At 34.9% G+C, this 15,569-nt stretch overlaps 2 protein-coding genes across 3 annotated transcripts; both read left to right on the forward strand.

The window, feature by feature from the left end:
* The first annotated feature begins 1,722 nt into the window (after positions 1-1,722).
* LOC132641245 (uncharacterized) lies at positions 1,723-11,900 on the forward strand. 2 transcript variants are annotated; one of them, XM_060358158.1, is made up of 7 exons: positions 1,726-2,670; positions 2,702-3,218; positions 3,310-3,418; positions 3,761-3,890; positions 4,059-4,841; positions 9,039-10,761; positions 11,109-11,900. In XM_060358158.1, the coding sequence occupies exons 2-7, from the start codon at positions 3,023-3,025 to the stop codon at positions 11,540-11,542; spliced, it is 3,375 nt and encodes a 1,124-aa protein (XP_060214141.1). In that variant the 5' UTR covers positions 1,726-2,670; positions 2,702-3,022; the 3' UTR covers positions 11,543-11,900. The 2 variants fall into 2 exon arrangements, with proteins under 2 accessions (XP_060214142.1, XP_060214141.1); XM_060358159.1 differs by having other exon boundaries at positions 1,723-3,218; positions 11,112-11,900.
* Positions 11,901-13,038: 1,138 nt separating this feature from the next.
* On the forward strand, positions 13,039-14,281 carry LOC132642652 (uncharacterized). The gene has a single exon (XM_060359734.1). It carries the CDS (start codon positions 13,115-13,117, stop codon positions 14,135-14,137), a length of 1,023 nt encoding a protein of 340 aa, XP_060215717.1. The 5' UTR covers positions 13,039-13,114; the 3' UTR covers positions 14,138-14,281.
* The last annotated feature ends 1,288 nt before the right edge of the window (positions 14,282-15,569 follow it).

Raw genomic sequence — 15,569 nt, forward strand, 5'->3', positions numbered from 1 at the left:
GGTATTATAAAACCGGCGTTAATGAAAATGACATGGATGAGTCATTTTGGTAACGGCGATGACATAAATGAGCCAAACTATTGATGAGTGACATAAATGAGCCATTTCCGATAATTCGATGACATTTTTGAGTCTTTTCTGTAAAATTTATTAGTCTATGTCTGAAGCCAAATAATACAGGAATTTTCCGAAATCATCTTATATATATGCATAATTTTTCAAATATTAGTATATGAATTTTGGCCAAAATCTATTCCATCCTTGAAAATTCATTTGATAAAAATCATATTTTTGATATCTCAGCAACTCTTCAAGGCAAAGAAAAAAAAATCAACTTTTTAATTCATACAAAAGAAATTAGATAGACAAACAATTACTAGAGTTGGAAGTAACTTACAATATTTTTTTTCCTTTAGGTTCCACATAAATTAATATATTTCCTTTCTTATCTGTTTCAATAAATTAGTAACGCAACTTTATAAGAACACATTTTACACAATTACTTTCTTTGTTCTTTCCTCACTCATAACTGAAAAATGACGACAATAACTCATAAAATGGAAAAATGACGACAATAGTTTCCGCATTTTGTGCAATATTCGTTTTTATTACAATAACTAAAATACCAACATGGATCACAATTACAAGTTTACATTATTTATTAGTTCAACCCAGTTAAAAGATATCAATTTAATTGTAAATACATTAGGAAACACGTATTCGATTGACATATACGATAAGTACTGATAGACGGATTATAATAGCTACCGATTTATGAAAAAGTATGAAAATCCAAGTTGGGAAGTAAAACATCACAGTCTAATGTAAAAGCTATCCCAAGGCCACTTTTTGAGTTTTATTAAATATCAATAGTCTTACTATATTATATCGATAAAACATTTTAAGCTCCAAGGTAAATAAGCTACAATTAGTGGAAGAATAAGAGTCTAGTCCAAAAGTAATAGTCTTTGTCTACTAAAAATGACTAGTATTATATTTATGGAGACAACCAATTTTCTTTCTGTAAATTATGAATTCTATTTTGTTTTTATATTTTAAATATATAAGATTTTGATTTGTTATACTCCCAAAGCTCCTTATGCCATAAAATTTATTTTTAAAAGAACAACTATTTGGTATATAATTCATTTAATTAATTAGATATATTCCGTCCGTCTCATTTTATATGAGGGTGTTTGCCTAGACACGTAGTTTAAGAAATAAATGAACACTTTTGAAACTTGTGGTCTAAAACAAACTATAGAAATTTGTGTGGTTAGAAATAATTTCATTAAGGAAAAAAAAAAGGTAAATTGAAAAGTTGAATTGTTATTTGAATTATTACTAAACAAAGAAAGTTATCATCGTTTTTTGAATTGACTAAAAAAGAAAGAGTGCTTTATGAATTGAGACGGATGGAGTAATAATTATTGTACTTTAAACTCAATGAGAAAATGCTTTATGAACATGAACATTTTGGTTTAGGAGGCACGAGATATGATAAAAAGTGAATGAAATGAGAAGAATTTGGTTTGGTTAAAATTCAAATTAGTAACAACTTAAGTTTACATAAAGTATTAAACTAAGACTTTTAATTCTCAATTTAAAGCATAGGTGTTACTAGGATGTTAGGAATAGTGATCCACAACCTAGGGAATTGTACTTGGTAGTAATAAAAACACATCCACAAACTCACGTGTGAATTGTGATGTGTTTGGCTTTTCTTACTTCTTTCTTTTTCATGAACATGAAACTGTGCCTGTAACTCCATAACCTCAAACTACATAAAACAAAAAACAAAACAAAAATCTGTTTAGCTGCTAATATCATTGAATTAGTATTGGAATGGAATATTATCTGACTGTAATTATATCCAAATTAAAGAAAAGAAAAAAAGAAAGGGAAGTATCAAGATAGCAGAAAGAGAGAGAGAGAAAAGGGAAAGTTTGCTGTTGCTGAGAAGGAAAGAAGCAAAACAGTAAATTTACTATTCAAACCCTAAAACCAAAAGGCTGTTTATTCCACTTCTCATTCATCATTATCACCATCAATTGCTTCTGTTTTTGCTGTTACTGCAAAAATTCAGTGTTGGTACTTGTGTGGGGTGTTTGTTTTTTATTGGGAAAATGGTTTCTTAGGGTTTACTTCTCTTTTGATCCACTACAACTCATTTGCATTCTTGGAAAAATGCTTTTTTGGGTTCACTTGTGTTTTGTTTCATAACCCATCTTTGCATTTTGCTGATCTGTACAAATTCTTGTAGATCCAGCTTTGGGTTTCTACTGTTTCTTGATCTTTTTCTTCTTTCAAGCTCAGATTTTTTCTTCAAGTTTCAAGCTTTTTGGTTTTAAGCTGAGCATTTGGAGTAGTGGGGTTTGAGTGCTTTTTTTTCTATTAATGCTAATTTCAGTTTTGATGAGGCTGTAAGCTCAAGGGGGACTGTTAATTGACTTGCTTTTATTTAATTTGTGATTGGGTTAGGGTTCTTGAGGTACTAGTTGTGGAATTGTGCATTTTTATTTATTCTTTTTTTGTGTGTGTGGAATTCCTGCTTGATTTTGTTGTATCTGAGCTTATAGTGATTGGGCATTTGGAGTTGAACTGTTGGTTTTGTTGCCAAGATTCTTGATAGAGTTGACTGAGTGGCTAAAAGTTCAGTTTTGGCCTTAGGTTTTGGAATTGAAATCAGTTTTGGCCTTAGGTTTTGGAATTGAAATCAGTTTTGGCCTTGGGCTCAGACAAAAAGGTGCAAGGTGGCAAGGACTATTGTTTTTGTCTTCATGTTCCAGGGATCAAGCAAGTGTCAATTGTATGTAATGGAGGTAGTTTGAAGTAATTTGAGTTCCTACTAAACTTTTGAGTCAGCTTTTCGATTCCCAAGTGACAGTTGAGAGGGTTTAGTTGAAGTGGTTGAAGTATTGCTCGTTTTTTGTTCATGGGGGACATACTATGCTATTTTAGTTTGGGATTCCTGGGGGAAGTTTGACTTATTAGTATTGAGTAAGCTGACGGGGACACTGTGATGCCTCCTTCACCGGCTATCAGATGTTCTCCTGGAAGGGAGCTCAAGACAGAAAATCACAACAGAGGGCGCAGTCTTGAAAGTGGGATTCATTTGAAGGAGAAGGATGATGATCTTGCTCTGTTTAATGAGGTGCAAACCAGTGAAAAAGATAATTTCTTGCTTCAACCAAATGATGACTTTGAAGACTTATTTTGTAAGATGTTGCATTATTTTCTGTTTTACATTTTAGAGCTTTGTTTTGTCCTTGGTTTAGTTTGCCTGATTATATTGCTCTTTGTTGGCAGCGACTAAATTGAGGTATTTTTCGGATTATAAGCTCGGAATATCAATTCCAGCTCGAGGAGAGAGTAGTGACCTGCTTAATGCGGAGGGCGATAAGAATGACTATGACTGGTTGGTTATGTTTATCCTTCAAGCATTTAATCTTTCTCCCCTATTTTGTCATTTTGTGCATAAATGTTGAAAATGAACTCAAATGCATAGTTTGCTCAATGGCTGCATGCTTGTCCAAACTTTATATCCACGTTTCTAATTTAGTTAAAAACTTCTCTCTGTTTACGATCCCAAAGCTTTGGAGCCAGAAAGAGTAGGCTCGTTCAATCTAAGTCTAAAGTGGACTTTTAGAAAGTTAAATGCATTCTTATTCTCTTCAGAGACATATCTATTTCTTTTTTAGCATGGTCGTTATTCTTCAATATACCCCTCATGCCTAATATGCTGAGTTATTGATGAAAGGTTATTGACCCCTCCGGAGACTCCTCTTTTTCCTTCATTGGATGACGAGAGGCATGAGACACGCCGGACTAATCATGAGCAGAGGGGCCGGCCTAGAAGCCAACCCATTTCAATCTCTAGATCATCAACGGTGAGCATTTATTCGTTCAACTGTTTTCCTTTCCCTTTTATGGGAACTATATTGATGATTATAGTCAAATAACGTACTAAATGCTACCTAACCATATCAAATGTATGAAGCTCCTGTTTTAATGCTAACACAATCAATTTAATAACTTTCATATGGATTGAATGACAGATGGACAAGAGTTACAGAAGTAGTAGAGGTAGCCCCAGTCCGAATCGCCTTAGCCCATCTCCTAGGTCTAGCTATACTGCTGATCAATCAAGAGGGAGACCATCTTCAGCACCTCATTCAAGTCCACCGCCTAATTTGAGGCATTCTACTCCGACAAGGAAACCGTCTCCCTCACCTCATTCAAGTCCACCGCCTAATTTGAGGCATTCTACTCCGACAAGGAAACTGTCTCCCTCACCTAATAAATACTCAACACCTCCTCCAAGATCCTCTACACCAACTCCTCGGAGGATGAGCACGGGCTCTAGTGGTACCGCAGCTCCATCGCGAGTGAGGGGCACCTCTCCTGTTAAGACAAGTAGAGGAAACTCTTCATCACCAAAGATTAGGGCGTGGCAGTCAAATATTCCAGGATTTTCCTTGGAGGCACCTCCCAATCTTCGTACTTCACTGGGTGATCGCCCTGCTTCTTATGTGAGAGGGTCTTCTCCTGCATCCAGAAGACAATCAATGTCCCCGACTGCTTCTCGAAGTGTCAGTTCATCGCATAGTCATGATCGTGACCATTTTAGCTCTCACAGTAGAGGTTCAGTTGCATCGTTTGGTGATGACGACATAGATTCTCTACAATCCATTCCTGTGAGCTGTCCAGATCGTTCAGGTCCAAGAAGTATCAGTGGGTTCCAAAATAAGAAAGCTCTTGGCCTTTCAAAGAAGCCAACAAGAGTAGTATCCTCAAGTTCTGCTCCAAAGAGATCCTTTGACATGGCAATCCGGCAAATGGTATATTACATATTCCTTTACTCTTGCCGTTCTTGGTAGTTACTAGAATTTGTGAAACACTAATATGAACCTGGCATTAATGGTCTATTATTTTTTTTAACATAAAGATGTCACTAGGATGGACTGTTGATTGGAAATGGGACCACTATGCTCAAGTTGTGTTAAAAATGGGTTGGGTGGTGGGGTGGGGTGGGTGGGGGTTGGGGGGAGGCAGTAGGCAGGTAAACTTTAGGTTGTATCTTCTTGATGCTTGGGACTAGCTGTGAAAAATGCAAGCAGAAAGTTTAAAGAGATATTGCTATTTCAGGGAGTATGCAATGGTGCTGGAAGTTACAAGTTTTGGTTTATTGATGCCTAATACTTCCTTGAACAAAAAAAAAAAAAAAAAAAAAAAAAAACGTCTTTCAACAACTTTAACATTTTTATTACACTTTTTTTTGAAACAGGTGACATACATTTTTATTACACTTGAAACATCGATAAGGATCTTTCTTGACATACCACATTTTACCAAGGAGCTACCTTGGAAATATTCTCAAATTTTCTAAATCTACTGAGGAGTAATTTACTGTATCAATGAAATACTGATAGCACAGTAGCACTGAGTCTGGGGCTATAATTTAACATCTAGGATCTTACAGAACTAACATCTTAGTCTTTTGTCTATTTGGATAGTTGGTTATTCTATGCGGGGTGTTCAGTTAAGTTAGCCTCATTGGCTACATTGCTATATTTCCACATTCATGATATAACAGTATTTTCAGACTTATGATTATTGAACTCCATGGTTTTCACAAGTCATGCATTCTTATCTTATATTCCACATCAGTTCATGCCCCATGTTGATTCAGCATGCCATGTGGTTCCCTCGGTCACATGCAGCAAGGCACCGAGTGCCGTGTCACGCCCAGACCATGGTCAGGGCGTGACAATTATCTTAGAGAAACCGCTATCCCCACTTTCGACGTTAATAACCGTAGAGGTTAATTAGTGTGGGATAACTTCTGTGCAGGTTTTATCTCTTTAACCTCTTTACCCTATCTCTCCTAATCAGGTCGGGTCAGCCCATATGAAACGACCCAAAAATCCAACAATAAGAATATTTTTTATACGGTTACTTTTTTGTTCTTTACACACTCATAACGTGAAAACTGACTGACAATAGTTTCCGTATTTTATGCAATATTCATATTTATTTTAATAACTAAAATTCCAATATGGATCATAATTATAAATTTATATATTTATTAGTTCAACCCAGTAAAAGATGTCTATTTTATTGTGATAAATATATTAGAAAACACGTATTAGATTTCAGTACACAATAAGTATCAATAGATGAATTATAATTGCCAACGATATATGTAAACGTATGAAAATTCAAGTTTGGGAGTGAAAAATCACACTCTAAAGTAAAGCTACCCAAAGTCAACTTTATAAGTTTTATAAAATATTACGCATGATAATCTTATATGCATTAAATCAACAAACATTTTAAGCTCCATTGTAAATATAGTTATAATTAGTAGAAGAATATTTGTCTACTAAAAATGACTATTATATTTATGGAGTGAAATAAGTTTTTTCTGTTGATTATGAATTTTAATTTATATTTTAATTGTATAAGACTTTGGATTGTTATGCTTCTGAAGCTACTCATAAATACGTAATGATTCTTGAAAAAGGAATAAATGTTATATAAATTCATATAGTAAATTAGATATAATAATTATTGTACTTTAATCTCAATGAGAAAATGCTTTATGAACATTTTGGTTTAGGAGCTAAGATATGATAAAAAGTGAATGAAATGAGAAGAATTTGATTAAATACAAATTAACAACTTAGTTTACATAAAGTATTAAATTAGGTCTTAATTCTCAATCAAAAGCATTAGGTATCACTAGGATGTTAGGATAGTGATCCACAACCTAGGGAATTGTACTTGGTAGTAGTAAAGACACATCCACAAACTCACGTGTGAATTGTGATGTGTTAGGCTTTTCATACTACTTTCTTTTTCATGAACACTAATATGAACCTGGCATTAATGTTCTATATTTTTTTAACATAAAGATGTCACTAGGACCGACTGTTGATTGGAAATGGGACCACTATTCTCAAGTTGTGTTAAAAATGAGGGTTGGGTGGTGGGGTGGGATGGGTGGGGGTGGGGGGGGGGAGGCAGCAGGTAGGTATACTTTAGGTTGTATCTTCTTGATGCTTGGGACTAGTTGTCAAAAATGCAAGCAGAAAGTTTAAAGAGATATTGCTATTTCAGGAAGTATGCAATGGTGCTGGAAGTTAGTTTTGGTTTATCGATGCCTAATACTTCCTTGAAAAAAAAAAAAAAAACCTTCTTTGAACAACTTTGACATTTTTATTACCCTTTTTTTTTTTTGAAACAGGTGACGTACATTTTTATTACACTTGAAACATCGATAAGGATCTTTCTTGGAAATATTCTAAAATTTTCTAAATCTACTGAGGAGTAATTTACTACATCAATGAAATACTGATAGCACAGTAGCACTGAGTCTGGGGCTACAATTTAACATCTAGGATCTTACAGAACTAACATCTTAGTCTTTTGTCTATTTGGATAGTTGGTTATTCTACCACGTAAGTTCGGAACGTCCTTTAAACCCCATAGCCTGAAATATTTTCTCTTTTTTTTTGTTTTTTGTTTTTGTTTTCTTAAATGTCTGCAAAGCCTAAAAAATTTGATGGCAACACACTGGCCTTTGGATGATAAGTAGGGCAAATTATTGTTTTTCCTTCCTTACTTTGATTACTAAGAATTTTTTGTAGACATGCAATTGCATTTTGCACGTGTCATTTGTTTACAATAAATGACTCTGTTTGAAGGGGAAAGGGAAAGGTATGTAAATTTGGTATTCTTCTTTTTAATACCAATAAGTTAATTCCCTTGAGAAGGAAGTTATCAAAAAACAAACTTATTTCTATTTTCTTATTATGTTGATAGGAAGTTCAGAAACAATTTATTCTTATCGTACTCGCATTTTATTCCCTTTTAGATTAAAATTCTGAAAACCTCATTGTTTAAAGTGAGTTTATAAAAAATGAACGAAATTCTCAACTTTTAACTCACTTTTTGAAACTTTTAACTCACTTTAGTTTCAAAAAGTGAGTTAAAAGTTGAGAATTTCGTTCACTTTTTATAAATTTCAGAACAGCTATATACTGAAAATAGACTTATTTTTTTATTAAATTCTCATTTATTTATTTGTTTAGCTTAATTTCTGTTTATATTTATTTATTTATTAGACAGATTTACTAGTCCGACTAGCAATAGTTTCTTAAAGTTATTTATCAACAAACTCTTTTCCCCTGAAAATACTCCAAAAGATGAAGAACTGGGTATGTTACATTTATTATTAGTATGTTTTCCCAATGGAACTAGTAGATCTAACCTTGATAAGAAAGACGATCTACATTATTTATTTTCTAGGTTCAACCTCAGGTCTGGAATCCTCAAGAGTGTTGGGTAATCATGCATAATCACATATAAAGGTTGTTGCTGTAATTTATTTGAAGGACCAGTTATATGTCATGGAATGGAAGAGCAACAGTTCAAAAGAACTGTAATCTTATTATCCAAAACCTTGTAGTTAAAGGCACATCTTTTTACACTGAGGTTTTAAGTAAGTCACCCCAAACTAAGATTGAGTTAGGCGATCTCTGCTATTGGAGTGTTACTCGACAAACAAAAGCCAGCACACCACTTAAGAAAGGGACCAAAATATTTGGCACCATCACTAACCTTTTGCTCCTGCTTGTTCTTTTTCTTGTCAATTTACCTTCTTATTTCCTTCATTAGCATTTCTGTTAGTCTTCTCGGGAAGTGACCAAGTGAGTGTAGCATTGCTAGCAAGTAAACATCTTCAAACTTGCAAAACTGAAGATGTTAACCCATTGTATCACCCCAGTGCAAGTAAAACTCCTCAGCAAACTAGTTAAAGATATTTGTACACTGGCACTGTTGCACTAACACCGAAAGCATTGAATTTGATAGAACAAATTATAGCTCTCGGCGCTTAATTTTACTGAGTAAGCAAATACAAGCACTCAGTTGCAGCTAAATAATCACTGCATGGAAGTATGTATATCTTTCTTCTTAAGTTTATTGAGAAAATATATTTTCTGAAGTCCACCCCTGCAACAATCGCATTGTAGGATCAGAGAAAAGCTCCCCAGAATATGTTCAGGCCTCTCTTATCAAGTGTGCCCAGTTCAACCTTCTACGCTGGAAAAGCCAGCACCCCACATCATTCTGTAATTTCCAGGAACTCCTCTATCACAACTAGCAGTAATGCTAGCTCTGATCAAGCTACAGTTGGACTACACGACAATGAAGGAAGTGAGCAAAACCAGGAGGATATAAGTAATGATCAAGTAAAGACGACATATGCTGATTTACAGGATGAAATTTTTGTCCTTGATAAGGCTGATGCTACAGATGAAGATCTTGGGAAACAAACCTATGATAGAGTCTCTTGCAGTCCACTTGGTGAACCTGATGGTCACCTGAGGGTTGATTCTCAAATTGATGCCTCTGAAATTTGCAGTCCACATGATGAAATGAAAGCAGGTTTGGAGGTCCTGAACTCTAATGCAAGTGTGACACATATAAATGCTCTAGAAGATGCTGTACTGTGTTCTAGATGTGGTCAGTGGTACTTTGACACTGAATCAATTGATGGAGACCTGAAGCTTTGTCCAGATTGTGGACATTCAGAAGTACAATTGCGTGCTACTCTCCCATTGAGTTCGATAGTTGGTGAGAATTCTCCTGAAACAATGGCAGAAATCCTAGAAAACAGACCAGCTGATGGTTCCGAGCCAGCTGGGAATTCATATGATTCCTCAGAAGCAACTGGCGGGAACAACTTAGGGGATTGTCATCATAGATTGAGTCCTGATGAGAGTGAGAAGGCTTATGTGAAGCCAAATGTAGATGAAGCAATGGCTCAATCACCCAATGCTGAGAAACCGGAAGGTGCAGGTATTTCAGTGCTGCTGAATAGATCAAGTAGTGGGAAGGGGAACATTGTTCGGAACCGGACACTTTCTGCCACTAATATAAATTATGATGATTTATCATATGTAAGAGATGCAGTGAACAGCTTGAGAAGCTCCACTGGGTATGGCAGTACATCGGCTTCATCATCTATTGACTTGGGCTCCACTGGTCATACAGAGACTCGCTTCCAGCGACAATTAAGTGGAAGGAAACTTGACTTGGAAAATTATCGGAATCAGACTGATAGAAAGCTCCAAAGCTCCACCTCATCACTATCTGGAACTTCAAGTCATGCAGTACAAACTTTAAGCATCGCTACAAGTTCCCTTGAAGAGTTCTCCGACACGTCTGGTTCTGCCCACTTGCAAAAGAATGTTGGGGTAGCATATGTTGATCGAGAAGAACAACTGCTACATGGGGCAAGTACAAAAGTGGACAACTTATGCACTCATGCTGAGAGTGATGATGTGGATCACACAGGATCTGTGCCATCAATTGCGAATTTTGAGGAGTCCAGTTCATATATTAATTGTGAAAACTTGGCAAACAACTCAGACAATTCTGTGAATGTGGAGCCTTGCGATTTGATTTCTGAAACTCATCCTATTGGGGAAGATGTGTCAAATTCTTCCGTTGATAAAGTGGAGACTCTGGCTTCTTCGAATCAGAGCTCACTAGATGCAATATCTGAGCTGGAAATTGAGAATGGTCATGTGGGTTCTCCTGATTCACAATCTGATGTTTGCTCCTTGCACTCGGAGAGCAGCATAGATGAATTGAATGAGCAGTCCTTGCATGCAGCGTCTGGTGATGGCGATGAAATAGTAACAACTGTTGAAAAAGCTGATTCCATGGATCATAAGGACGCCATTGTCGGTATGTATATTTCTTGCATTGTAAATATTCATTTCCTTGTTAAGGTTTTCCCTTCTCGGATGCGTATTAAATGTCGAACCAAATGACTTGGGCAATCAAGTTTTCCTTAGTGTGTTTGGTATGGAGGAAAACATTTTCTAGATTACATATAAGTGCTCCTGGGATAATATTTTTTTGCTTACTTATCAAACACTAGAAGTAAGAGACCCACTTATTTTCCAAACATTTTCTATAGCAAACATTTTCCTTCGTACTAAACACTCCCTTAATCCTGTTAAAAGTTTAAGGTGTGTACGTACATCCACTAGTTCGCTCTTTTGTATCTGAAGTTTTATCTCTCGTGACAGAAGAATCAACTGTTACAGTGGAGGGGCAAGGTGGAAACAAGGCAAGAAGTTTGACCCTAGAAGAAGCTACTGATACAATACTGTTCTGTAGCTCCATTGTACACGACCTTGCATATCGAGCTGCAAATATAGCTATTGAAAAAGAGAATTCAGTCCTGTTGGAAGATTCGCGGCCCACGGTGACTATAGTGGGCAAAGCGAATTCTGATAGAAGGGATCCGCGTGGTAGAATCTCAGGTAGACGTAATTCTAAGTCTTCTCAAAAGACTAGGCAGAAGATGGAGACGGACGCAAAACCTCCTCAAAATGACACCAACACCGAAAGTGATGAAAAAACAGACAAATCCACAACTCGCATTGTTGGAGCTCCTATTAAAAGTGATAGCTTGAATCCTCCAAAGCTTGAATCCAAGTGCAACTGCACCATAATGTGAGTACTCTTGACAGTTCATGAAGGGCTATTTGGTCATCAGCAATTCCTTTTTTTGTTTGGTTTTGAATTATTTGTAAGATGAAATATATTTCTAATAACATAATCATTGTAAAGCTTAATTGATTGTTAGGGAGATAATAGCAGAAGGCATTGGATGTTGATTCCAATGGCCATATTCTTGTTAGTCATTTGTATGTGATTGTAGTTTTTCCACTGGAGAGCAAGTGTGTATTCTTTTTCCTTTCTGGTGCTAGAGGAAATTCTAAATTCAGAACCCTTCCATTTGGGTTCATCATATTTTTGCTGCTGATAAAAAGTTTATTTAGCTACGGGGCTAGAAATCTTATTTTATTACTTAATTTTTTTGCTTACTATTATCCTTATTATATGTTATTGTAAGTTGGTTATTATTATGTTATTGTTTCTTTCATGAAGGAGGTGCATTTTTTATTTACTGCACGTGCATATGAATACTTTGTTACTCTTCAGCGCTTTTCTCGGCTTCTGGTTAGAGAAATATGTCAAAATAATTATACATTTATGCCCCCCGCATAGTAAAAATCATACAAATATTAACGGTCACCCACCCTTGTATTTAAAAGTCAAATATTTAAGCCCCTATGTAATAGAAATCTTGCAATTGACTGTTGGATTTGGAGTACATGAAACTTGTCCGTATCTGAGCAAATTGATATGAAACTATACACGTCCATATGTATTAAATATTATAGAATTTTAATTGTGACACAAATTCCGTGTACAAAATGCAAAAAATATTGTTTCTGATTACATCTTATTTTTAGTATCTTGTGCTCGATTCACGTTTAAACCCTCGTAAATAATGAAAATCCTAGTCTCGTAGGATTTCCAATATATAAGTGATTAATTTTAATTTTGTAAAAAAAGAATATTAACAACTGAAAATCATATCATAGGGGCGTTCAAAATAATTTTCTCAAGTTGCAAATAAAAGAGACGAAAAACAGTAGTGACATATTATATTATGAGTCTATGACAGGACCGCCTAAATTCGATTACGAGTTTTTATTTCGTTTTAACTCGTTTCCTTATATGACTGGGAGTTCTAGTTTGGGGTTAATTAGGAAGTAGATTTTATAAGTCTAGTTAACAAACAATTTTCTCAAGAACCATAAACATTTTGCAAATTCTTTTTTCATTGACACCAAGATTTTGTAAGTCCAATTCAGTTAGTCCCATACATTATAGCTTCCTCCATATTACTAGTAATTTCATGTCTTCAAAAATGAGAGATATGACACTTGAAGACGTTGAAGATATTGAAGTTGAACCCAATTGGTCTCCTATAGATATGTTGGCTGCTGTTTGTGTACGTGCTTCTGAAATTCACAAGAAAGAAGAAGAAATCATCAAGAAATTTCCAGTGCAACAAGTTCAAGAAAATCAAGAAAACGCAAAAACTGCTGCTAATAATTCACCTTCAAGAATGGTAGAATCTCCAAAAAGTACTACGACGAAAGAAGATACAAATTTGAAAGATACGTTCTTGATCAAAAACAATAATACCGCTATTGTTGTTGGTGAAAAAATAATTATGAAAAGTTCGGAGAGAACAAAGTTCAAGAAACGGATAATGAGTTTTGATATGACTGGTTATACTTCTTGGAAGAGCAATACTACTACTGATGTTGTCACTTGGTCCTGGAAAGATGAGTTAGACAAGAAACAGGATAGTGATCATCACGAAGAAGACGACGAGAATGTGTGTCATGAAGAGAGTTTGAGGAGAGAAAAGGATCTCAAGAGACCCATGGTTGATGTAGAAAGAAGAATAATTCGTGGAAGCTCTTCAGGTCTAAAACGAGAAAGATCCCTCAGTGATGATCAAGAAGATGAAGAAAAATTATGTGTTCCAAAGAAGAGGAATTTCATCAAGTTCAAGAGGACAAAATCTGAATCAGAGCAAATCCCACATGCTGAACTACCTGAAAATGTCAAGAATCGGATCAATCAGTTAGGCAAACGAGTAAAAGAGGTGAAATTGATAATCCAGAAAGAAATATACAAAACGGATGCTAGTGAAAGTCACAATCGCCTGTCGATACCAGCAGCACAAATTACGGATAAATTTCTGAGAGATAAAGAAGAAGAGCATCTCTGTATGCGCAATGGAAAGAAAGTGAATCCACTGGAAGTCCGAGTGATCGATCCATCCCTCAAGATTAGTGTACTGGAGTTGAGGAGATGGGAGATGAAGAAAGTGAGGAAGGAAGTGATGAAGAGTTTGAACTCTAAGCAGAAACAAAAGGAAGAATCTAAAACAAGCGTAAGTTATGTGTTGAATGGGAAATGGACGGAAATGCGTATCGCCAATGGTATCGAAGAGGGCCATAGAATTCAAATTTGGGCTGTTCGAATGGATGACGACGACGAGTTGATTATTGTTCTAGTAAAGCTTCCTGATGAAGTTACAACAGAAGAAGAAGATGTTCGGATTGAAGAGCAAGAAGCTGAAGATTGTGCTGATAGTAAATTTGATAAAACTAATGTTGCTTCTACAAGTAAGCAGTGTGGAGACTTAGTATTAGGAGTACGTACAGACAACAACATTCATTGAAGAACTTGACTTAGTATAATGTTTATGATTATGTTGTAATTTGTGCAAGCAAAAAGAAAAGTAAGAAGGAGTGAGTTTGATTTATAAGAGTATATATATGTTAAAGCATGTCCTGTAGTAATAACTTTGTGCAGAAAATTTTATTGTGAGATTTTTAATTTGAGCTGGTGTTGAAGGTTGTATTTCTGACTCTTGACTACCCCAATGAGTTAAGAAAATCACTTGAGTGATTTTTGGTTCTTATATGGTAAAGAATAAAAGTTACAACAGTTATTGGATTGTTTCCGTAATTCTTGTGCAGCAATAAAAATTGTCTTTTAACCATGGAATTAATCTATGCCTAATAGTAACCAAGAATATGTGGCAATTTTTTTCCAGAGTAACTAGATGGCAAGTATTGCGGTGGCTACAAGTATTGTATACGTTATTAGCCAGATCCTTTCTAATGAAATTACAAAATAAATATAGTCCTGGCCTATTCACCACATTCAAAGAAGGCAGGCAGGCATGCTCCCATAAAGCAAACTTTTCTCCTTGTATGTTAACAGATCAACTATTTTACATTTTATCTTATGAAGATTACTTTTTGCCGCAAAAATGAATTAGGACTCCATCATGTTTGGCCAATGCATCATCTACTGACTTCCCTTCTCTGTTCAACTTTTGTGCATATCGTGTTTACATTTATTTTTATTTTCTCTGACAAATTTACATGACATTATTCTGTCTTATAGTATTAAAAAAATATTTGACACTTTTCTGCTATAGCTTTTACAAATTTCAAAGATACAAAATCGTTTAGAAAGTAAGGTGTTCATATGTTTAAGGAGCTCACTCATTTCAAATTTGTAAGATAGCAACTCTTTAATTATCAAATTAAATTGATCTTAGGAAATAGTTTTAACTTGAATAGAAACATAATGATACTGCAAAGATATCTTATATTTTATTTTAAGATCTTTTGAGAGAATTGATATAAAAGTTGAAAAAAAACATATAATGAGCACAAAAACCAATTGACCCTTAACTCAACTTGCTCCATTCCAAAGTAAGTGTTGCTTTAGCAAAAAAAAAAAAAAAAAATATCTCAAAATAAATGTCGCTTTACTTATTCAAGACAATAAATAGTAATTGTTTTCAACTGTACCCCTATATTAAGGGGTTACTTCTACTTAATACTGTTAAGTTCTCAAGAAACATCTACTCCCTCCGCCCATTTTTACTTGTCCAGTATACTAAAAATAGATGTTCACTTTAACTTGTCCAGTTTGAAAAAAACTAAGAGATAATTTACAATTTGCATACCTAGTTTACTCTTATTATTAATTATTAGGTTAGAAACTTCAAAAAATTGTTAATGACTGCAATACTTTTAAAGTATGTTTGATTGATTTCAATTATTTACATAATTTATGGAGAATAAAATTGTCAT

Source organism: Lycium barbarum, chromosome 5 (genome assembly GCF_019175385.1).
Source record: "Lycium barbarum isolate Lr01 chromosome 5, ASM1917538v2, whole genome shotgun sequence".
Lineage (NCBI taxonomy): Eukaryota > Viridiplantae > Streptophyta > Magnoliopsida > Solanales > Solanaceae > Lycium > Lycium barbarum.